Source organism: Toxoplasma gondii, chromosome X (genome assembly GCF_000006565.2).
Source record: "Toxoplasma gondii ME49 chromosome X, whole genome shotgun sequence".
Classification (NCBI taxonomy): domain Eukaryota; phylum Apicomplexa; class Conoidasida; order Eucoccidiorida; family Sarcocystidae; genus Toxoplasma; species Toxoplasma gondii.
In genome coordinates, this window is record NC_031478.1 from 4,230,719 (window position 1) to 4,253,680 (window position 22,962).

The 22,962-nt window shown below is 53.1% G+C and overlaps 2 protein-coding genes across 2 annotated transcripts; both read right to left on the minus strand.

Moving 5' to 3' along the window:
- Positions 1 to 2,514: 2,514 nt before the first annotated feature.
- TGME49_234250 (hypothetical protein) lies at positions 2,515 to 22,514 on the minus strand. Its single transcript, XM_018780391.1, has 21 exons — positions 21,344 to 22,514; positions 19,551 to 20,930; positions 18,406 to 19,120; positions 18,167 to 18,282; positions 17,530 to 17,631; positions 16,684 to 17,111; positions 14,820 to 16,217; positions 14,154 to 14,226; positions 13,312 to 14,019; positions 12,821 to 12,898; positions 11,328 to 12,196; positions 11,036 to 11,042; positions 10,613 to 10,658; positions 10,091 to 10,178; positions 9,804 to 9,896; positions 9,215 to 9,325; positions 8,701 to 8,764; positions 7,991 to 8,042; positions 7,008 to 7,042; positions 5,963 to 6,346; positions 2,515 to 5,680 (listed from the first exon to the last, which is right to left on the minus strand). The coding sequence occupies exons 1-21, from the start codon at positions 21,393 to 21,395 to the stop codon at positions 5,649 to 5,651; spliced, it is 6,831 nt and encodes a 2,276-aa protein (XP_018635864.1). The 5' UTR covers positions 21,396 to 22,514; the 3' UTR covers positions 2,515 to 5,648.
- TGME49_234260 (hypothetical protein) lies at positions 21,659 to 22,863 on the minus strand (the record flags this gene model as incomplete). The annotated part of the gene is made up of 1 exon (XM_018780392.1): positions 21,659 to 22,863. One exon carries the CDS (start codon positions 22,861 to 22,863, stop codon positions 22,537 to 22,539), a length of 327 nt encoding a protein of 108 aa, XP_018635863.1. The 3' UTR covers positions 21,659 to 22,536.
- Positions 22,864 to 22,962: the final 99 nt, after the last annotated feature.

The following is a 22,962-nucleotide window of genomic DNA, read 5'->3' on the forward strand; positions in this document are numbered from 1 at the left end:
GCTTAGGTAGTGTGGAGTCTCCTCGTCATCACGCATTTGCAATGTAATAACGGCGTGATGGTATGCGCACCCTAATGTAGGCACCCGAAGGAGGTTTGAGTTCTGTATCATGTTCTGCCGCGTCGGGATACCTGTCCTGCGTGACACTACATCCTGTATATCATACCCTCGCGAACTCATGTACCTCAATGGTGAAACGCATGGACGGTTTTCTGATCAAAGGCCAAACGAGAGCCACCGCGTAGTAAGACGAGCAACAAAAACTACCGCACCATCAGAGCCATTAGCGGAGCACAGCACATACGAAATGGCGACATACGTGTATACGCCTCGACGATGCCAGTGACTTTTTTGAGGTAGTGATTATACAGCGACAGGGCTATGCTGCCAGTTCGGAACTTCCTTCAGTTCGCGACTTCCTTTTCCTGACAAAATGTTGTAAAGAGCTACGAGCCCTTCTGCACTCAAAATGAAATGCACAACTCCTCCAGGAACAAATTACCACACAACGGCCGATTCTGGCTGCCACTTGCCCTTCCCAAGTCATCAGGGCAGCCACTAATCTCTGTACAGCAAAGACTGCATTTTGACAATGACCGGTAGGAGCTCTGGAATATCTCCAATCAGTGGCCCCAAAACGGAGAACACAGGAATGCAACCACTTCCGATTCCAAACACAGAATACCGATGCGCAGGAAACTTCACGGAGGAGCAACGTGGCATAGCGTCATTGAGCAACCACCGAAGAAATTAAGGAAAAAGGCGTTTCGACACAGCACGTAGTGACCACGCTACGCCACCGAACAGTGTTACCTGCAAGCGGGTCCCCTCTAATATGCTTCGCTGAATTAAGCAGAACATGTTATACAGTGTGTTCCTTTGATGACGTGACACCAGCGGTCAGAGGCTTGTGTCCATGGTTGACTATTTGCCTACTTCTAAAAACTGTGTCAGTTGTACAGTACTCGAACACCGCTCGTCCTAGCGACTCATCTGTCCTATGAGCAGATTGTTACCAAAAAAATTTTGTAACAAGCGTGCCTCTCCGGTGACGGTGCTGTTTGCGACCAGCGCCACACAGGCAAGCATATGGAAGCTGGTCTCCGAATATCGTTTCACAGAAGGCCATCCCAGAGATTTCGCAGCAGTGTCATTGACTGTCAGCTTGAGGTGGCATAACGAATCACATGGAATGCAACTGCCCCGCGATAAGCTAGTTTCTGGGGTGACGCCGCGGCTACCCCGCGCTGTTAAGCGACGGACTATCTGACGTGAACAAACCGATGCAAAAACGTTCTTTGCCATTATCGATCATTCATACGAACCTCATGAGATTTGCATGGCATCCATTTCCCATGTACTACGTGTCTAGGAAGCGCAATGAATACATATGTGGATACAATGACAAGAGCAAAAGAAATGAGACTACGAGGCTACCCATAGGCACACGTTTGTTGACAGCAGAAATGATGAACGGTATTCACTGCATATATAATGGCTAGGAATCCCATTCAGGTCCTTTTAGCTAACCTTACGAAGAAGATGCTACTAGAGTCAGCACCGCAGTCGCGTGAAAATACTAGTTAATGCTGAGGTGCGTCGCACCAACTCAAGGCGCACTTTTTTTTGAGACTGCGAGTCTTCGTGCTGGGAAAGACAGCCTGCTTACCCGCGTGCGGATGGGTGACACTGCCGAGGTTGCCAGTTAGTCTGCTAGTTTCCACCACATTGTAGTTGTACTTTTTTCCTGTAGATTTACTGACAGGAGGAGATCGCGAGATCTCGGGACGATAAGCCACAACCGTGTGAATCTTAGACAACTTATCGTGCAGTTCAGTCACTGTTGAATCGTTTGTCTTTCAACCAGTTTGAAGGAAATTATTTGAATATCTTGCGACTAATCTAGACATCTGTTCATCTACGTGGAACGCGCTACACCCGTTGTCGGCAACGCTATATTTTTTACCGTTTTGCTTGTTCTGCAATACCCTGCACAATATTCAAGCGCAACTCTAAGCGCCTTGGAAGAGCGAGTTTTTGGGGAGCAATTTTACTGTAACCACCGATCCAACTGGAGTCATGGTATATGTTTGTTTTGTCCGGCAAGCGCCCGGACGCCGGATGGTCCCTCTGAGGATCCCGCTGCCTTGGTTTCATGGTCCTTTGGCTAATATCCAAGAGAGATTCCTTGGAGCACCCTGTAGGCGAGCAAAGCGGGATATGGGTTTTAGCCGCACGACTGTTGAGTTGTACCCATTGCAATAGCTTTCACACAGTAAGATCGACTTAACCGCGACTTACGCCTGGCTCTGCTACCAACTATGCGCTGTGCCAAGGAACGCAGAGCAGTGCACCAGGTTACAGTAAATCACACTTTTGCGGTCTTACTGCCACCAACTGCGTATACAGTTTCTCATGAGTTGGAGGATGAAAGGACCGAGTTTCCTCCGGGCAACTACCGGGACCAGCAGCGATATACGGTTCACCGCTCCTGCGAAAGAACAAATTGGAGGTGCACAAACATGGGGTTGCTGTATGGAAAAATTGCTAGCAGTCTGCTCTTGCGTACGAAATATAGACGAAAAAATGGTGGAAGTTTGTGCCATGTGAAGCAGCACCTGTGACCGAAAGCTATCACAGACCACCAGGCCTCTGTACTGCGGCCAGGAACATTCCAGTACGATGACCTGGCATTCAGGGACATCTTGTCCACTCAGTGGCATATCCTTTTCTGAAGATAACACGCGGAAACTGGCATGCAGCCCCGATACCAATTAGGTTGCAAGCTGACTACGCCGAATGTTACAACATAGAACTGAATCTTGCGTTTTTGAGAGCGCAGACAGCGTGGAAGATGCACTCACTGATTGGCAAGCGGCAAAATGCGACCGGCTGCCGTTGGATACTTTCTCATGTTAGCAACGTAGCTAGGGACCAAACATCGGGACTTTTGTCCATGTCGGTGGTTGCGTCTGCCAAAAAGCAGGCTTGGTAGAGAAAAAGTCTGACCGCGCATACGACAATGCTGCGGAGGGTCCCCTGGGCTGTTGCTCTTGGTACTCGTCGCAACGCAACTTTCCCACCTACGCGAGGTACGCTTTCCACCAGTCTGGCTGTCCCCTGTCTGAATGGTACCACTCCATCTCACACATACATACCCCAGGCCTCTCTCACCTACTTGCTCACGTGTCGCGCTGCTCGAGCTCACTCCCACATGATCGGCTTTATTCTCATGACCGGAGTTACGCGAGACCATTATCCTCAATCAGCCCCTGTGTGTGGAAAAATGTTTCTGCGGTAAAACTCGTGATTTCGGCGGACGTTCGCCCATTGTTGAGTGTATGTGACCAATGTGGGATGAACTCCCGATTCCCAGAGACAGCGAAGACACGACAACGAATGCGGGACCGCAGCAAAATTGCGGTTAGATTTGAATATAGCTGTCGTGGAGCCATCGGTTTAACACTACCAGACGTTTACGGCCCCCCTCTGACCCAGTGTTGAAGAACGGGGGACCCCCAAGACGCAGCTGAACATGAAAAATTCTGCACCACCCGTTGATACTTAAAGTAGCGCAGAGAGACAACAGAATTGACTATCTCAAATGCTGCGTTGTGCAGAGGGAATGTGGGAGGCTGCAACATGCGCTGCAAATCGTGTAAGAGAAGAGCATTACGGCACATTGTGGGCTGGGGGATGCCTCAGACGGTCACTTCGACCCCCCGATCTACTGCATCGGTCTAAAATAGGTTTTTCCGAACACGGTTCCACCAATAGAATATGGAAGGAGCGCGTAACACAGATTTGATGAATCTGATCTTGACAGAATTTCGCCGTCTGCACCGCTTTACCAGGGCCATCCACCCGTGCGACGCTGTCAGGGAGGTGCCGGCTTCCTCCAGCAGACGGTTGTGATGCCCCTATTTTGGCTCCCCACAGCTCAGGTTTCAGGAAATAATGCGACGGGAAATCGACCAGCCGGGTGTTGAACATTCACAATAAATCGTGCGATCGAACCGGTTGCACCTGCCGCCATGTTACTTCTGCGGTAGGCGGTTTCGCTACAGCCTCCATAAATCAGGATTCCAGAGGGATGAAGGTAGCCCCCAAGATCGGATGCCACTGAATGTGTGCGTACTCCAAACGCCATGTCTTTGTCACACCAAGCGAGAGCTGAGAAAAGGTGGAAGATAAGAGCTTAGCTGCTGTTGAGAAACATGCCTGCTGACGACAACGAAGCTAATAACACGGTCCACCGTAATAAAGCATCTGCGACTCACGACAGTCAACGCGCCGTCTACTCCATCCAGCCCAAGAGAGGCTTGCACGGTAGCTAAGACAGTGCCATCAGAAGTGGGTAACAGCGTATCTTTAACGTTTGTCTCTGACAGTCATTGACACTGATGCATGACCACTTCGACGCGAGACTAAAAAACGGTAAGGTCGCTACCACACTGGCAGTGACATTTTAAAACTTAAAATGCATCAATCAAAACAATTGATTTTAAAGCGACAGGGCACTATGCTCTCCGTGGTTTCGAGAGCAATCATACCCGAGGAATCCACCAAAGGTCCGGCTCCATATTAAGGAGAACAAGTGCCCAGCCCACCGTAATAGAAGAGATTAGGGCCGAGGATGATCAGTCGTTCTTTCCTGAAGAATCGAGCAACGTGCGTTGGTCATTGGCATATTCCAGTTGTGTATTTGTCCACTGCGAACATACGTTTTACCAGTGCCCAACTGTTTGGATGGCTTGCCACGGAGGCAATTCACTGTACATTCTACGGGTTTTTATGACATGTGTTGGGAGTGCGAGCCCGAAGCCAACCTCATTCGCTATGAACCGGTATATTCAAAGCGGGTGAATGCTCCGACGTTGACTTGCGGATGTTTTCACGGCAGGATGTTCCGTCGCACTCTACATATGTTTCGATGTTTGGCGAGAGACAGCCTATCGAGAGAAATGGTACATGTTGATCCAGCCTTTCGCCTTCGGTCGTGAATTCCACTGAATGAGTGACTGTTTCCCTTCCGCGCTGCCACCACTGAGCAGTCATACCTATTCACTGTGGCTGACACACATGTGGCGAAGAAAGCTTTTGCCCAGTTTCCGGACCCCGCTTTCTACATGAGTACCAAAATAGTCCATTTCGGTGCAACATGGGTGTTGACCAAGATTCAGCCTCAGGCTCACCTCTCGCTTCACATTTCACCACGACAGCCGTTTCTTTTGACGGACACCAAATAGCAAACACCTACTTTTTCACATCTACCGACACCATTCCAGCTTCGTCTAATGTGGGGACAACAAGGTTGGTGTACTGGTGTTATGTTGTAGTGCCACAGTACGCGTGGCTCATGTTCGGGATGACGAAACAGATAACCACAGTGTGATTCAGATAAACATAGGAGCTTTGCGACCCTCGGAAAAATGGGGAGAAAGGTATGCAACCCTCGTAGACTTCTACAATTCTCACAGCGGGCCCACCGCACGATGAACAACTTCTCCTTGACTGTCCGCGTGTCTGTAATTAGGCGACAGTCCTCCGTTAAGATCGCCCTTGCTTTCGACTGCCAAACGCGAATCATGTCGTTCAACAAAAACAACTTCGCGGCGTCCTGGTGGTACGATCTTCTCCATGTTGCCCTAGGTCTTCGGAGCCGCCGACACTTTTGCCACTGCAGCAGGCAGCCAAAGACAGAAAATCGATTCTCTAGGTTCGTTTTTCACCTCTTCAATACAAGATCTGGAGGCAGTTTCTACCCACATAAACGTTCTTGAAAGCTTACTTCCGTCCGAATCTAGGATAGTTCCTCGATTCGCCTGTCGGAGAGATCTGCCGGCAGGCTCTCCGCGACACCCGGAATGCTTAGTAGCCACATCTACTATTCGCACGCCGCAAAAACACAAAGGAAATCTAAGCGTGATTGGCCAATGACAAGAAAACTATCGCCTTGTACCTGGAGGAGGAGGTTGCCTCGGTATTAGCTTCTTGCGTTGCGGTGCACTAGGAGACGCTTTCTTCACGGTACCGGCCGCCGGTTTGGCTTGCGGCGGCTTCGTTGTTTTTGCCGCTCCTGACGCTTGCTTTGGTCCGTCTTTTCCTTTTGCTGCTGGGGGACCGGCTTTCTTTGGCTGCCCTGCCTTCTTTCCTTCTGCAACTGTCGTGACTCCGTCCGCCTTTTTCGTTTCAGACACTCCAGTACCCTCTTTCTTATCTGCCGGAAGAGGGTCACCCTTCTTCGTCTGGGCACCAGCCTTGGAGGCAGGACTCGGAACCTTTTTCTCGTTCGTTTCAGGAGCCTTTTGCGTTGAACTGTTTTTGGCTTCTCCGGAACTCTTGCCTGGGACATAAAAAATAAACACACGCCACCTAAGTCTGAGACGCAAGCTCGATTACCCCCGTCAGCACAATGCGTAAATGCGCTTGTACATGTGCATATGGACAGGCATGGAGTGACGTATGGACAGGCAGATATCGACAGTGTGCATGCATACACATTCACTAACTCGCCAGTAGAAGTGGCATTGGGAACTGTAAACATCTTTTTTAAAACTAAAAATGCGATACCTCCACTCTTTTTGGGGAACGCGACTGGAAAAGAACTAAAATCGAGCAGCACGCGTCCCGATCGGATACAGCAAAAGACGATCACCAAGGCTCCGTAGTTATGTCTATCTGGAAAGGGGAAGGCATGAAATGAGCAAGTCCGCAAAGGCAGGTGACCTAGCGGAACTGTTTTCTGACTAAGCGTTGGAGAAATACGGGCTGTTCCACTCATTTCTTCGGATATGAACACATATGTAACACACACAGCAACCTCCGCTGCAGTCACTAGCGTTTTACAGCAGTTTCCCATGGCCTTTGGAAATTGTACCCTTTTCTGCATCTGCCTCTTGCTTTTCCCCCAGGCTTGGCAAGTAAGGCTTATTGGGCTCGCACGAACGGTTCCTCAGCTATTTCCTTGCCTCCTCTGTTAGACACCCCTCTTCGCGGTCCCCTACCATTCTCCTTCTTCGTCGCCACAGCCTTCTCAGATCTGGAACCACAAAAAAGGGAAGAAAGCGACAATGGACAACGGATCCTTGACGTCCTCAACCAGAGAAATCGCGCTACAGCAGGCAGCCTTCCCCCACTGTTCTATAGGAGGCCTTTCTGTGTAGATCCATTCGAATGTTGTTGCTGCATGTCACAGCCGCTCTGCGACTGTTTTAACAATGGCTAGCTGTGTTTGCACGCGCGGAAACAGACAGGCAAGCGAAAAAGGGTGTACAGAAGAAGTAGAGAGAAAATACCGCTGGGAACTCGTCTCCTTTTTAACACAGAAGGAAGCGTAGTAAAGGAACGGAAGGAAACGCGAGAGAACAGAGTGACACGCAACGAGGGAAAGACAAGAAAAGAAGATCACTCCTGCAATCACGTCGGCCCACAGAATGAGGAAGAAGGCTTATTAGCATGCAACCAAATCACGGCAAGACGAACAAAGAAGAGAGTAGCAAGACTACGAACAAAGAAAAACCACTTTCGCCACTGAGCAACAAAACAAACCAGGAAACCGGAACAGGGGAGAAGGGCGGTGGGAGAATATAGAGACAGGTAGATGTAACGGAGGTGCGAGAAAGCGTTGCCTGCTCCGGAGAGGAGAAACAAACGGAAAAGAAAAACGGAAGACCTTACGCGACCTAAAGAACGTCAGAGAGCGAGGGCGCCTGACTCCCTTTCTCCCTTTCTCTTCGAACGAAACGAATGACTTAGGCTTACTCGACTCTCTCGTGCTTCGACAAATCGTATCCGTGGGTGATGTCTTATCGCTAACCAATGGCTACTCGGTACTGGAAATATATTTCAGTACCGTAGCTAACGCGTTTGAAACGCGGTAGCCACGAAAATGACTGTAGTGGCAAAAAACGAATAGCAGGTCTCCTCAGCATAAACAGTACACATTCACCAACGACAATTTCGTGAGTGACAGCTTTCCCCGACTCACGCTTTCGGGCCGCCATTCTGTTCTGATCCCAAAGTGAAACGCATTGCTCCCGCTGCAGAAAAAGTCGGACGCAGAGACAAAGAGGCAGCCTCAAATTTGCGCCTCTCTGTAGGCGTCTTCCAGCGTGGACACCTTCTTCGCAGTTAGAGCCTCAGAGACACAGTTCTCGAAATACATGCACTCTATCCGCACGTATTCCGATGCGCATGCATGCAAATAAATAAATGCGTAGTAACGCGAGGAATGATACCTCTAATTATTTGGAGTACACAGGACCTTGCAACAAGCGCACCGGAGTTAGAGGCTGAATTTAGATTTAGAGCACACGCCAAAAAGATATCACGATTTTGGATCGGTTGGTACAGAGGATCAAACATACCACTAGTTCACTAGGTTCGACGTTCAGTGAGCAGGCACCTAATTGCATTTTGAGTTGTGCACTCATGTAGTAGTAGACCTCTGGAGACGCTGAAGCGGCGACAAGCGACCTATTCATGCCCTGATTAGAGTGTTTCAGTCCAGCCTCGTTCATGTTGCGACGAAAGAGGAGAGACACTGCACTGGATCCTGCTACAGGGGTGGACATTGGTTTATCGGAAGAAACAGACTGTGATGTCTTTGAACTTCATGAGATAGTCGCTTTTTGACAGCATGAGGGCAGACAGAGGGTAGTTGGCGCCAATCGCAGTATCGTCTCAGGACGCCCTTACCTTTCACACACTTCTTCGACTCCTTGTCCACAGTGTCGAGTTGCAGCATTGATTCGTCGCGCAACTGCCACGAAAACAGAGACGAAGAAACGTGCGAGAAACTGAGGACAGACGTTATGGAGATATGGAGGAGACTCAGGCCTCGCAGAGGGGACAAGGACAAGAACGGGATCAATGACCGAGGAAACACAAACAGAAAAACACGAAAGATGAGTAATTGACGGAGGGGAGCACGAGCGAAAAGAGTTGACGCGATGAGAGGCAGACGCAAGACCCGAATCAAAGAAAGCCGTAAGGAGAGAAGTCACCCGAAGAAGAAAAGAGGACTACGGGGAACTGTGACCATCGGAGAGATGAATCTACTGCGACAGACATCAGCGTCGAGAGACTTTCTGGTCCCAGCGTCTGCGTTTTCCTGTCGCAATGGGAGGGCCTGAGCCCACGGAAAGAAGACTCGTGGAAAAGCGGCGACGCACGGAAGGTGAAGCGAGAAATCCAACATCCCATTCTTTACCTTATCGATGATCACTGGCTTGCTTGCTGCGAAGATCTTGGGGCCTTCTGCGGCCAGTTCGACCGCGGTCACAACGATTGGCTTTCCAAGGTCGACTTTGTCGAGGGTTAGCTACAAGACAAAGAAACACATCGGAAACGCGAGCACGCAACAATGTCAAACATTAATACGGGACGCAGAAGAAAGGTTAAAGTGCCACTGAAACGAAGAGGTTCCACCAGGGAAGTGAAAACCGCGCTGCGGTCGCTCTTTTGAAACGCCTGTGAGGCCGACGAAGGTGGGAAGACGAAGGGTGAAACGAAAAGAGGAACGAGACGATAACAAAGACCGCACGCGGCCGCCAGTCTAGGCGGGAGAGAAGGCAAACCCTTTCAGAGAAGAGACAAGGAAGCTACCAGGCTGGAAGAGAAAAAACAACCAAGATGAACGAGACAAGGACGCCACAGAGTGCCGAACCCACAAGGGGACGAGAAAAGAAACATGTCAACGAGATGGGCCAAAGCGGGGAGAGGAAGTGAGGAAGTGAGGAAGAGACGGGATCTATTGAAAAGATCAGACTCTGGATACATAGAGGCACCAAGCGACAAACCTGCTCCTCTATGTTGGCGAGTTGGAGGGAGTTGGGATTCGGTTCGAGACGAGTAGCATGCTCTTCCGTGATAATGCCCTTCTTGGCTTTCATCTGTCGCAGAGCAACGCAGACCCCGGCGAGAAACGATGAGGAAATCGGAAGCGAAGGACCAAGGCAACAGTGCCTAAGCATGCAGAAAATCCCCGCCTCCTTGAAAATGGAGACTGCCCCGAGTTGAGCCTGCGTAAGTGAAGCACCCTTCAATGCACCTGCGGAATCAAACAGCTGTCTATCTTCTAGCTCACCAGTTCGAGGGCTTGTTCGCCCTCGTTGTGGATGACAACGACGAATTTACGGTCTGCCTGTTCTTTGCCGTCGAGGGGAACCAACTCTCTGGACAAGAAGGCATTCACAAACACACAGAAACCACCAGAGTGTGCGAAGAATCTTCTTCTCTTTCACGGCTCTCTGCCGCCCCAGGCGCCACGTTCGTCTTCACTCGGTACTCCTTCCCTTGGATTCAACGAAGACAAGGAGCACGACCTAGGCCCCAAACACCTCGAGAACAGCTGGATCAAATGTCTGGACGACAAAACCCGCAAAAAACGGAGTTGGCGACTCTGAGAAGCGTCAACGGCGCTTGAACCGTTTTTGTGAGAAGTTGCGCCTTCAGCTCGCACAAGCAGATTGGAGGAAAGAAAGCGAGGACCGAGATCCAGCGACCTGGTCGACGGCCACAGTCTAACAAATCATGGGAACAGCAGGAACGACAGCGGAGACAAGAAATTGCGAAACGGATTCAGGGTAGAGGAATACGCGTTACTCACTGGAGACACGCGATGTGTATTGTCGGGGCCAGCTTCGGAGCGCCACCTAGGGAAAGGAAAACATGGCATCGGAAAAAGAAAAGAGTATGCAATGGTTGAGACCCGCTCTCGACGCTGGTACTCAGAAGGGCGACCGGAGTGAGAGCGAGAGACAGGCACGCGCGCTGGCCAAGACCGGAGAAAGAACGGGGACAGAAGGATAGACAGAACCACGGAACTGAAACAGAGGTAGCCCCCCAGGTACCCCGGTAGAGAAGTAAAGAAGCATACAGAGGGAGAAGAGGGACAAGAAGAGAGATAAAAAAGGAGACCCTGAGGCGGTTATTCTCTAGAAAGACAAACAGAGAGAGTTGATCTGAGCAGCAAATGGAAAATCCACAGACAACAAAAGAAGAAAAAGAAGTTCGTCTGAGCAACTCTTACTGAGACCCTGTAGGCAAACAAGCACATCACAGAGCGACGAAGGATGAAGCACACGCGAAGAAAAACAAAAGGAGGGCTAAACCGGGGACTTCCCAAGAAACGATCTAACGGAAACCAAAAGGCGCGAGAAAAACAGATCGTGTAGGCTTCATCGGAAGGAAGCAAGGAGAGCAGATAGGAGGTCACGAAAATATTTACGAAAATCCCAGTTGAAACGACGCCAGGAGTTTTTTTCCAGCTCTGGCCTCCCTTCATCCTTCTGGCTTCTTCTCCCGCTTCCTTTTTCTCTCACCATTTTCGCTGTCTGGGCTCCTGCCGCTTCTGGGTTCTGCTTTGGGTCAGACGCTTTGGTAGGTGCCTTGCTTCCTTCTTGTTTCCCTTCCTCCTTTTTCACGGGCGCTGCCTTGCCGTCGGCTTCTGCTTTTTTTGACGGCATTTTCGCCTCTTCTTTCTTTGCTTCCGTCTCTGCCGCTTTCTCGGACAAACTCCCGCCGCCTTGCTTAGCGCTAACTGCCTCTTTGCCCGAAGGCGAAGCCTTGGTGTCTTCCTTCTCCTTCTTCTCTCCTTCATTCGTCGCTTTCAAGCACGAAGGAGCGCTCTCGCTCTTCTTGCCGTCTTCGGAAGGACCTCCTGGCTTGGCCGCGGCGGATGCATCTTCTTTCTTTGCCTCTTCTTTCTTTGCATCTTCTTTCTTTGCCTCTTCTTTCTTTGCTTCCGTCTCTGCCGCTTTCTCGGACAAACTCCCGCCGCCTTGCTTGGCGCTAACTGCCTCTTTGCCCGAAGGCGAAGCCTTGGTGTCTTCCTTCTCCTTCTTCTCTCCTTCGCTCTTCGCTTTCAAGCACGAAGGAGCGCTCTCGCTCTTCTTGCCGTCTTCGGAAGGACCTCCTGGCTTGGCCGCGGCGGATGCAGCTTCTTTCTTTGGCAGTTGAAGACTGTCATTTTTTTTCGGAGCCTCTGCTTTCGCCTGTGCATTCTGCGGTGAATAATCGAGGACACCTTTGCCCACAGGAACAGTGGGGACCTCCGACGACGCCGCGCTGGTTTTCTTCAGTCCGCTCACAGGCTGAGCGTTCTGCTCCGTTTTCGCGGCACCGTCGGTCTTTTTCTTTTCGCTGGCACCTTCCGACCGTCTTCGATGACTTTCCGAGACGTCGCCCAAACCTGGTTCAGCAAAAAAAGAGCGAACAAAGGGCCCAGAGCAGCTTTTAGTAGAGGAGTGCATTCGAACGCATTTGGTACCCACATGTCGACACGCAGCTCTTTGCTAGGATCGTGGAGTTCTGTGTTTGTGCCTCAAAGTCTCTGCAAAGAAGTGACTCGACCGTCTGGACAAAGCCGGCGCTGCAAGCCGAGTGACAGGACGATCTAGACCGTTTACATATCCTCCAAACGCATGTTTTGCATTTACGTCGCTTGCGTTACATGTCGGAGGGTACTTTCTAGCTTGCTTTCCCCCCGAGACAAAACTACGTCGACAGGGCGTTCTGTGGCTTTCGCGGATTCCAGCCCCAGCGTAGACTACTGCGTACCACCTTCCTGGTCGCAGCATGCCATCTTTCATAAACTGACTGCACTTCCCCAGATTGCGAATCGAACTTCAACATGAAGACCGTCTCTACGGTGGTGACATTCTGGTCTCTGAAAGGGAGAGGAAACCCGGTCATATTTTATCCGTGGAAAGGTCGCCTTCATGTGCTTCAGCGGGCGCGTCTGAACAGGCTTTTTCCCCTCTTGTTCTTCTCGAAAGCGGAAGCCCCCCTCTGGTGCGTTATGGCGGCAACTGACCTTTACTACTTGAGGACGCCCGCTTCTCTTTTTTTTCTCGCTCCCTTCGTCGCTTTGTTCTCTCCAAGGAGTCATCATCTGCAAACGCGGGGGGGGGGCAGGCGCAAGTCGAATCCAGAGAGCACAAGAGACGAAACGACAAATCTGAGTGGAATGGCGAGGAAAGGTCCCGCGAGGGCGCAGTTAGGACCCTCACCTCCATGAGCGACACACGAAAAGGAGTCGAGTTCAAGTTACCTAAATGGACGGAACACAGAGCGCAGAACAAAAGCGGCGGACCCGCTTGAGGCCACTACTCCATTTCCTCCCCATTTTCTGCGTCCCTTCGTCGTTTCCTTCACCGTGCAACCCTGTCTTATTTCAGTTTTCGTTTACATAGATCCAGGCACGCGAGACCAGCACACACGCACGCATGCTCCTGAATGTACCTGAACACACCCCGCGAGGCTGGAATTCCTCGTCTCCTTCACAGTTCGGTTCCCCAGACATACCCGCAGATCCGCGTCGTCTGTGGGTTGCGTCGCGATCGACGGAGACCCGGCGCCTCTCCGACGAAGCGTCTTTCTCCCTCCGTCTTTCCTCCTCGCGTTTCGACCCCAAGTCTCGACGCACGCTGCGGCGTTTCTCCGCTTCCCGCTCCCGTTCTCTCAAGTGCTCTTTACCGTGTCCCCGGTCTCGCACGTCGTCAGACTCGTCGCGAGTCCCTCGGCTGCGCCTCTCGCACTCCTTCGCGTCGCGCGCGCGTCTGCGGCGCCTCCGCGCCAGCAGCGACGAAGAGTCAGACGAGGTGAAGTCAGTGAACTCTTCCACGTCCCTCAAAAGAGTTTGCTTCGGGAGGGCAAGAGGCCGCGCCGTCGGGGCGCCCCGCGCTGGAGCCCACGGAGTCGGCGTCTCCCCGAGCGAGTGCCAGCGACTTTGGGATCCACTGGCTGGCGCCGTCTGTCTCCGCTTCTCCTGAGACAGCGCCCGCAAGACGCGCTGAAACCGATCGGGATCCGTGAACGAGAAAGGACCCTTTTTCGCTGGCGCACCAAAGCGAGAAGCTGAGGCGCCGAGCGCGGCCGGAGAAGTCGAGCCTGGAAGACCATACCGGTCCTTTCCAGAAGAAAGACGAGAAGAAACGCCAGAAGGGCAGGAAGGCCGCGAATGCTTGCTCGCCGAACGGTAGTCCCGAGAATCCGCTGACATCGTCGAAGCGTCTGCATCAGTTGAGAAGCGACACAAACAAACATGCCAACTTTGCGCAACCAAAAGGGCAGAGAGGCTGCAGACTGTCAAGGGTGTCAGTGCGACGGATACAAACTGTATCTGTCATCCGAACCAGTTCTCTCACCCGAGTCAGAATCATCGGAAGAAGCGTGCCTTTTTTTCCGACGTTTCTCCGTAGGAAGCACGACAGGGGTTGCCTGATGGAACAAGCGACCGCACAAAGGGGAAAAAGGTAGAGAACGGTTCGAGGGACGAAACAAGCAGATATTCCTCAAAAAGCACTCGTTTAAATCCACCCTTTCAGTTTCGCGTGATGCTAGCTAGAGGCGCGCCCGCTGCGTCGCCGAGCACTCCCTGTGTTTCATTCATCCCCAATCCCTCATTCCCTCATGCTCAGTTGCCTGTGCTGGCCCTCACATGAGAAGCGAAACCATGCATCCTCGTCATTAGAGTCTACGCGCATGCAAGTAGATGGAAACGAGACTCGGGTCCCCACATCCTGTTACGGAGACACATGCAAACTCGGGCGTCTCAAGAGAAGATCCATGCGCCCAGCGACACTCGGAAGCGTGTGTGCTCTTCATAGGTCCCGCCTAGAAAGAATAGCACGACCGCGGCAAGTGCTTATCCACAACAAACAAATGATGATTCCGCGCCCGAGATTCGGCGTAAAAGAATCGGAACGGTGTCGTTTCCTGAACTCGAGAAGGGAAGTCTCGCGCAGGATGCAGATGAACGGGTCTTGGATCATGTGGAAGCGCCACACGGTGTCTCCTCAGCGGTGCCGTACCCCAAAGAGAAGAACTTCGGACTCGCTAATAACTGGCGCAGTTTTCCACGTTTTCCTGGATTTGTGCTGCGCAGGCAAGTCTGCAAGGAGATCAGGACAGTTGTCATCGTCCTGGAGGCCTCGTGCCGTCTTTTCCGGTTCTGAGAAAGAGACGCCGATGTGGAGGCCGTGGCGCTTCTTTGCTCGTTCCTGCATGCGCCTTTGCCGGCGCCGTTCTCGCTTTTCGCGTTCTGCGCGATCTGCGATGATGTCTGGTTTCATGTGCGGTTGGAGCCACAGTTCTTCGTAGCTTTTTCTGAGTTCCCTTGCGAGGTCGGTTTCTTCTTCTCGCTTCATCCACAGAATGTCTTCTCCGCCAATGTCCCATTTCTTGGCTTTCCGGTGGCGCCGCTCAGCGGCTGGCACCCGATCAGCCTCGCCGACTGGCTCCCTGAAGGCAGCGTCTTCCTGTTCGCGCTCGTCGCCTCGCGGCGTTTCTCTTCTCGCCGACAAGCCCCAAGACATAGGCTCTTGCTCGCGAGACTCAGGAGGCGACGACGTGCAGAGTCGAGCCAGGTCCCTGTACAGGCGACTGAGCTCTGGGTGCAGATGCGCAGACGCTCGAAGCTTCTCCAGGACTGCTGGCACATCCAAGACGGGCGCCCCAGTGGACCCTTTGTGCGTGGCTGCATATGCGAGAGGCTTCAGCAACTCGCCCACTCCCGTCAGCGTCTGAAGAAGTTCTTCAAACTGTTGAGAGGACAGTCCGAAACTCCGACGATCTGCCTCAGCCAGCTCGCGTTTCAGGCGCGCCTCCACACTGTCCGCCTCAAAAGAGCGAAAATCGCGAGTGTCCCCTCGGGGGGCATGGATGGTCATTTCCGAGGCCCGGCGAACCCGGCAGAGCTCTCTTGGCTCTTCTAACGGGGGTCGCGAGCGCGGCGAATCGACAGACGGACCCGACCAGACAGGCACACTGGTGTCGCCACTCGTCATGGCGAAGTACAGCGACCTCGGGGACAGATTCTCGCGTCTGTGCGCCTCCTCGGAAAGCCGAGGGGCATCGGGAGAAAGGACGGCGGGCGGAGGAGACACGCGCTCCGTCTGGGGACCAGCGCAGCTGTGGAAACTGGAGTCGAGGCCTGCGCCTTCTTTTTGAGAAAGGCGTCCTTCTCCAGGCTCGCGCTGGCGAGCTCCCAGATGTGCAGGAGACACCCCGACGGGAGAGTAGGCCGTACGAGGAAGCAGGAGGCGACTCTTCGAAATCGACGGTGGGGGAGAAGCGACAGACATGCGATGTGAAGAAATGTGGGCCGGAGAAGGCGGAGGTGACCCGGAGAATGTGAGGCCAAGAAGCGACGCCGAGGAAGGCCGGTGCGCGAACGTCGTTGTCGGAAGGTTGTCGTTGAACTCCACGACCTGAAAAGATAGAGTGAAAAAGAAGAGAAACCCAGGACCCGTGGCTAGCAGCCGAAACGTCGGCGACGATACACGCACCTGCAGTGCAGCCAAAGATCTGTCCGTGCCTTCGAGGTCACAGAGCGGCCTTCGCATGCAGAGCCGTCGGTCGAAGCGAATGACGCGTACCGGTACCCCCCCGAAGAATAATGCATGCATCAAGAAAGGAGTCAATTCACAGGGAACACTGCAGGCACACATCTCCACACGGAGCCAGAGACAGAAGGTGCACTCAACGCGAAAGTCCCTCCTTCTGGCGTCTCCGGTGCTAAATGGAAAGCCTCTTTGTCGTCTACGGAACTCTAGTGGCGCTTGCCAGGTGCCGTCTTCGTCTGCGGCACAATTAAATCCGCATGCAACGTTCAGCTTTCTAGACGAGTTGTCGAAGTTGGCGTAAAACAAGTATCTCCTGAACACTTTCACGCACCTTCGCTTTACATGTCTGTCGTGTCTCTTGCGGAAAACCGTTGTCGCTTTCTGTATCGAGAGAAGGACGAGGATGTCGGGAACCTCGACCGCAATGCGAACTGGCCGTGGACACCCGCCGAGCGGTCATGTTCTCGTGGACGACCCACCGACTGCTTTCTTCGCTGTCGCAGGTCGATGAGGGGCTGGGGTCTCTCTTTGTATACTTGAGCGCATTCTCCACGATTCTACGGTCGGCGAACACACGATCGGGGGAAGCGCTTCTGCGGGGGAGTTCGCAAGTTCTGACTTTCTCGACCCCTTTGTGGCTTTCGACTTTCTCGTGCTCACACCGAAGATTCGCCGCTCTCTTCTCGGACTGCCGGGCCTTCGTCGCCTCTTCCAGAGCTCGCTGTGCCGTCTTCAACTCCGAACGCGTTGCCTGGAGCTCTGAGAAAAAGAGACGCGAGACACACGCGTCGTACTCGGTTCATCGAAACAGACGAAGCGGGCGGTCCACCGAGATGTATCTATACACAAAAGTAGAAAGCCAAAAACAAGGAATATATATATATATATACATATATATAAATATATATGTATATGTTTTGCCACATTCGGGCAGAGAAAGGAACTGAGGTGTTTTGAGAGGCAAGTCGAAAAATGAGTCGCAGCATATATTCAGGTGGGGATCTGATGCCACGGTCTCCTCTTTCTTAAAAGAGGAAAGAAAAAACGGGCCTCAAAAGGAACGGCATGCGGACATAGATGCATGCATCTGTGACAGAGAAGACACGACAAAGAGAAACAGTTGGCCTGATCGAGAATTTGCAGAAACGTATTCCACTAAATGGAAAACAAAACGTACCTTGAACCATTGCCTGCACACGATCATGGAGCTCGGAAGCCTTCTTCTGTTCAGCGTGATAAAGGAGAATGAGGTTTTGTGCACGCGTCCGCTCTTCCTGGACTGAAAATGGGAAGACACAAATCGCTACCTAGATGGAAAACCAGCGTCGTGTAAAACGTACTTCGTGAGTTTCGTTCCATGGTTCCACTACTTTGCCCATTTGTGAGTCCCCCCGGTCTCGTGACCCCATCAGCGCCTTCTCCCCTCGACGGCTCCAAGAACCTGCCGACCCTCACAGGCGGCAGTACAGGTGTGCGGCGGCCTGCATGCGCTTCTCGTTGCAAATGAAGCATGAATCCCCGAAATGACTGCATGCGACTCTGTTTTGCGATGGAGATTCAGGCCACTGACAGGATATGTAGAAACGCAGACGCAACTGAAAACTCGAGCCCAACAACCACCGACCTGTTGTCCAACACCTCATGCGTAATGCCACTGGGATTTCTCGGTAGGTGGAGACAACCGAGCTTGAAACTCGGAAAACGCGCCTCTTAGCAGCGAAATACTGTACAGACAACCTCTTTTCTGTGGGTGTTCCTACAACTGGATATAACGCTATTTCTTCACCTAGGAAGCGAGCCTCTCGTTTCCATACCTTGAGTTTTGAGCTGAGTGGCTTCGTGCGCGTCCTTCGACACACGCGCCTGTTTCGCTCGGAGTTCCTCGACCTCTTCTTCTAGTCGAAGTTTCTGAAGGCGTTGGCGTCTTCCTCTGCGAAGCACACAAACAGGGTAAAACCGTGCTCTTTCTTCGAACCCGTATTTGCCTGTGCCGCTGTCCCCTTTTCGAAATCCCTTTCCGAGACTCTCTCAAAACCATGTTTTTGTTTCTCACCGTTCTTCGTCGTTCCACTCGGGCGGCTCAGCATCCATCCGTCGGCTCTTTATGGCCATGCCGCCGAAGACGGCAGTCGCCAGACTCGGTGACGTCGATCTTTCCTCGCGCTTCATTTGTCTGTCGACCTCGAGGAGCCGAGCGGCAGAAGACAAGGCAGGCGACAACGCGGGAGACGGCGAGTCTGAACCTCGAGTTCTCGGCGTAGGCGAGGGCATCCCCGCCGCGCCTGGGAAGGGCAGAGACCGCCGCACCCCGACGCTCCCGAGAGGCGAATCTGGAGCCCACGCCGCGCTTTTTTCGTTCCACTGGTCCACCCGGCGGGATGGAAACTCGGAAGCGGCCGAGCGAGGCGGAGGCGAGAAACACCCTGACACGGCTAAGAGACCTCCCTCCCGAGGAGCTGGACGAAAACCGTGAAGAGTTACTCCTGAGATATTCTCTCCACGTCGGGCTGCTCGCTGCTCCGGCGCAGTATGCACGATCTTGGTGCTGCCGTCTTGGCCTACGACGGGGAGAAACGGCGACGCAAACGGACTCCGCGGCTCCCTGAATAAGGGACGCGCGTTGCATGTTTGGTCGGAGACGTGGAGAGGCCGAGTCGACGGCCAGCAGTCTCGAGGATCAATGAGGGGCTTCAGAAACGCCTGGTGCCGTTTAGAGAAGAGAGGCTCTTTCGACGTCCCGCGCGGAGACGGCGACGTCTCGCGCACAGCTGAGAGAGAGGCGCACGAGAGAAGGAAAGCAATGCGGTACGGAGAGAAGCCCAACGGCCAGAGAACCCCAGCCGCAACAACGAGGCCGAATACAGGAAGGAGTCGAACACAGAAAAGCAAGAGAGGCGTACGGATCACTACGAGAAGGGAGAGGAATTGACAAGCAGGGCAAAAAGCCGTGGAAAGAGCAGGCATGATTTGAGCGTGTTGAAGGGAAAAGAAAACTGATAACGAGAGCGAAGACAGAGTCTAGGACCTCCTCCAAAACAGTGAGAAACAAGAATACGCAAGACTCGAGGAAACCCCACGGTGCACTCTCAAATTTTACGCAGACAGAAAAAGTGCGCACTGTTCCCGCTGCTCGAAGAACTACAGACTGCAGGCTGTCTGCGCTCTCTGACCGTTCAGCGTTTTTCCGTTAGTCGCTACCTGGCTGTCTTTGTTGACGAGGTCTGTTACACAAGTGAGAAGCTGGAAAGAGACTCGCGTATCGCGGCCTAGGTTTTGCGCCTTCCCTGCTCTTCGCAGAGTGGTCTTCGCGCGGCTTGTTCGGCTTAGTTTCGAGACCTGAGGCCTCTTCTGCGCGCGGGAACTTTGCCCCTTCGGGCCTTGGGCTGCTTCTTATGACGAGCGTTCTAGGCAGTTCTTCAGGTACTGGTTCTTCCTCTTTGTGGACCGATGGATCTGGAGTGACACCTGTGGACCTTTGAACAGCAAGGTAGTGGCGCCCTCCGGCTGTCGCCTCCTCTGCTTTGTCGACTTGCTCGCTCGGCTCCTCCTCGATCTCACTCGCCCCGTCCTGCAGCTTTTCCGCATGCGCGAAGGCTCCAAAAGGGCACTCATAAACCTGATCCTCCTGGAGAGAGCCGTAAAGGTCTGCTGAGGGCGCATGCGACGGCGGATTGTGGACAAGCAGCGCAGACGCGTCTTCTTTCTTTATTCGTTGTCGAGCTGCATGTGCCCGAATTCGCAGTTCCTTCCGGTACGCGTCACTAGCCGCCTCGATGGCCCACACACTCGGTGGGAGAGACAGGCCGTCTGCCGCGCTCGGCGGCCCCCTCCCCTCCCGGTCTCTCTTCGCCGAACTGTCCAGAACAGGACGGTTTCTGTGCTTCGCATGGTTGTCTTCGTCGACCCACGGTGAGGGAAAAGAGGCAATGTTGACGAAATTGTCGTCTTTTTCTCCTTTCGGAACAGTGCAGGTGTCTCCACTCTGCCTTCGTCGCTCCGGAGCTTGCTGGATGCTCACTCCCGCCGACAGAGGACGCCGAGAGGAGGCGTCGTAAATGACCTTCCGCTCGGAATTTCTCCGCTCTTCCCTCTTGATGGCACTTCGTTCTTCCATTTCACTCTTCAGGTGTTGCCCCCTCCCGCTCTGCTTTCTGCGAGCTTTTGGACTTTCCTGGTCTTCCCGGTGCGCGGCTTCACAGCTGTCTCGCAAGCCTGTCGGCGGTCGAGAGGGGACAGAAGCGACGGTCGAGCAACCAGACAGTGATCCTGAAGACGCAGCAGAAGTCTCCTCTTCCTGTCTGCTTTCTTCACCTGCCAAGAGAGTTCGAGCTGGAAACGAAGGCCGAAGATGGAAAAACGATCCCGGCGACGGCCGGGCTTGAGCATCGATGAGGCGCGCTTGCTTTCCAGCGAGAACTTCAGATGAGTGAAGAAACGCGTTCGAAGGAGGCCGAGACGCAGCGCCCTGAAACGCTTCGCGGCCTATCGCCTTTCGAGAAAAAGACTCGACAAAGCCGTCAGATTTACGCGCTGCTGGAACACCTTCTGGGTCCTCACGAGAAGTTGCAGCGACCAAGCCTGAAAACGCGAAAAAGAAGGAAGGAGCAGAAAACGTGGCGTGCGAGGCGGTGGTGAAGCGACGTCGTCAACTCCGTGAACAGTCGCGGTTTCACTGAGTTCACTGCAGGGGGCAAATGCACTTCTCCGGTCTGTTTTTCGTGGATCTCAGGTCGACTGTGTTTTAGCAGAGCACAGTTAAGACGACGCTTCATTGTATAAATAGAATCAGTGGAACGCCGTGCATTTTGAGGTAACAAAAACGGTCAGGGCATTCGCGGATCTTGCTTTGTACACGGGCAAGAACTCGAGTTCAATACCTCTTCAGGCCTATGCGGGTACGTCTGACAGAGACTACGGGACCTTAGCCAGGACTCGTGGATTGGTCGAGTTCTGTCAGTGTTGCCTAGTCGGTGCTTGGAAGCAGGACTTACGCGTTCCGGGCAAGGCTTTTCCGGGCTGAAACCGGTGGTGAGTACCCTTCATTTTCGCCGCTATGTTCCTCCCTCAGCCTCCTGTCTTCTCCGTTCCTCAGGCTGTGCTTCCCTGGCGACCACCCTTGGCAGCCCACTGCTCTCTGCTTCTTCTGGCGGAGTCCGCTTTGTACGAGGTAGAGGACGGGGACGCTTCGAGGCAAGGCACCCAACACTGTGTCTGTCACTTCTGCCTCGACAGCTCGGTAGTGTTCAACTCCAAACTGATTATCTATCGGCAACACTTGAATACACACCCATGGAGTTGTGTGTGTTCATCTGCGCGTTTCTCGACTGCCGAGGAAACCTGCAAAAATCGATTTTGAAGAGGTGAGGATCCCTTTCACGTCCACGTCGACGCCTAAACAGCAGTGTGAAATAATGCGAGGGAGAGACCTGGAGAGTTGCTCACGTGGCGGTCGCACATGCAGCAGATCTAGAGAAGCACGAGAGAGAAACAGAGAAATTGTTTTTCAACGGAGAGGAAAGTGCAAGCCGCCCCGACCTAAGACGTGCGTAACTGGAGGGACGAGCAGAGCGAAATTGTGCAGACCAACAAAGACACATGAGAAAAAGTCGGCAAATGAAGACAGCTGGAACAACCTAGCAAAAAGACTTTGTGCTGTGCCGCCGCGGCGGCGACAAGGTAACACCCGTTGTAGACAGTCCAATCGGTCGTCCTGAACGGCAGAACGATGAAAGGGGCAAGAAGCTTCTGTCGTTGAGGAAGAAATCTCGACAAAATACATTCAGAAACTGTCCCGTATGTCGTCTCCGCTTGAGCGATAGCTGCTGCTGCGTAGACCCTAAACTCTCTTGACTCGCAGGCGGGCGTTCACGTGCGGTTCCCCGTTTGGGGCCTTTTCCCGTGCAAATGAGACGCAATCTCTTTTCGTGGCAAGACCGCAACCAAACTTCTTTTGCCCTTGCGATTCTACACGCATTTGGCCGCGTTCTGGAGTTGCTCGGCCTCTCGTCCCAAGAACCGCCGACGTCATTCAGGCGTTATGTACATCCCAGACACGGAGGTGATCACGGGGCTTCGGCAGCTCGCTGCGACGCCAGGCTCCATGCACATCACGTATTCTCCACTTTTTCTGCCTTTTCCTCCGGCGGATATCTCCGTTTTCAGATCCACGTGTCGTTTGCGCGTCTTACTCGTACTCGTCATCCGAAAAGCCGGCGTTCCGTCTGCTGCTGCCCGTGAGTCTCGCGTTGCTGACCTCCGACTCAAGAACGGCCTCCCAGTGCCAGATGACCGCGCGCGCCCTCTCGTCTTTTCGCGCTGCAGCTGGCGCTCGACGCCAGCTCGGCGGAAATTGTCGAGGACTTTGAGCGTCCGGCCCCGCTTTATCTGCCTGGTGACTTTGCAGATAAATTTGTCGCTTTTTTGAGCTGTCCGCGGGACTTTCTTCGGCGGTCTTCGTCTGTTTCCGCGCAAGCGGCGGACTCGCTAACTCGCACCCGAGCTGCGCGGCCATCGTAGCGCGCCGGCAAAGAGAGCTCAACCGGTTCGTGCCTTTGCGTTTGTTCCTCGCCTACCGAGAAAATCGAGCTGAAAACGTCGGGAGAACATCCGC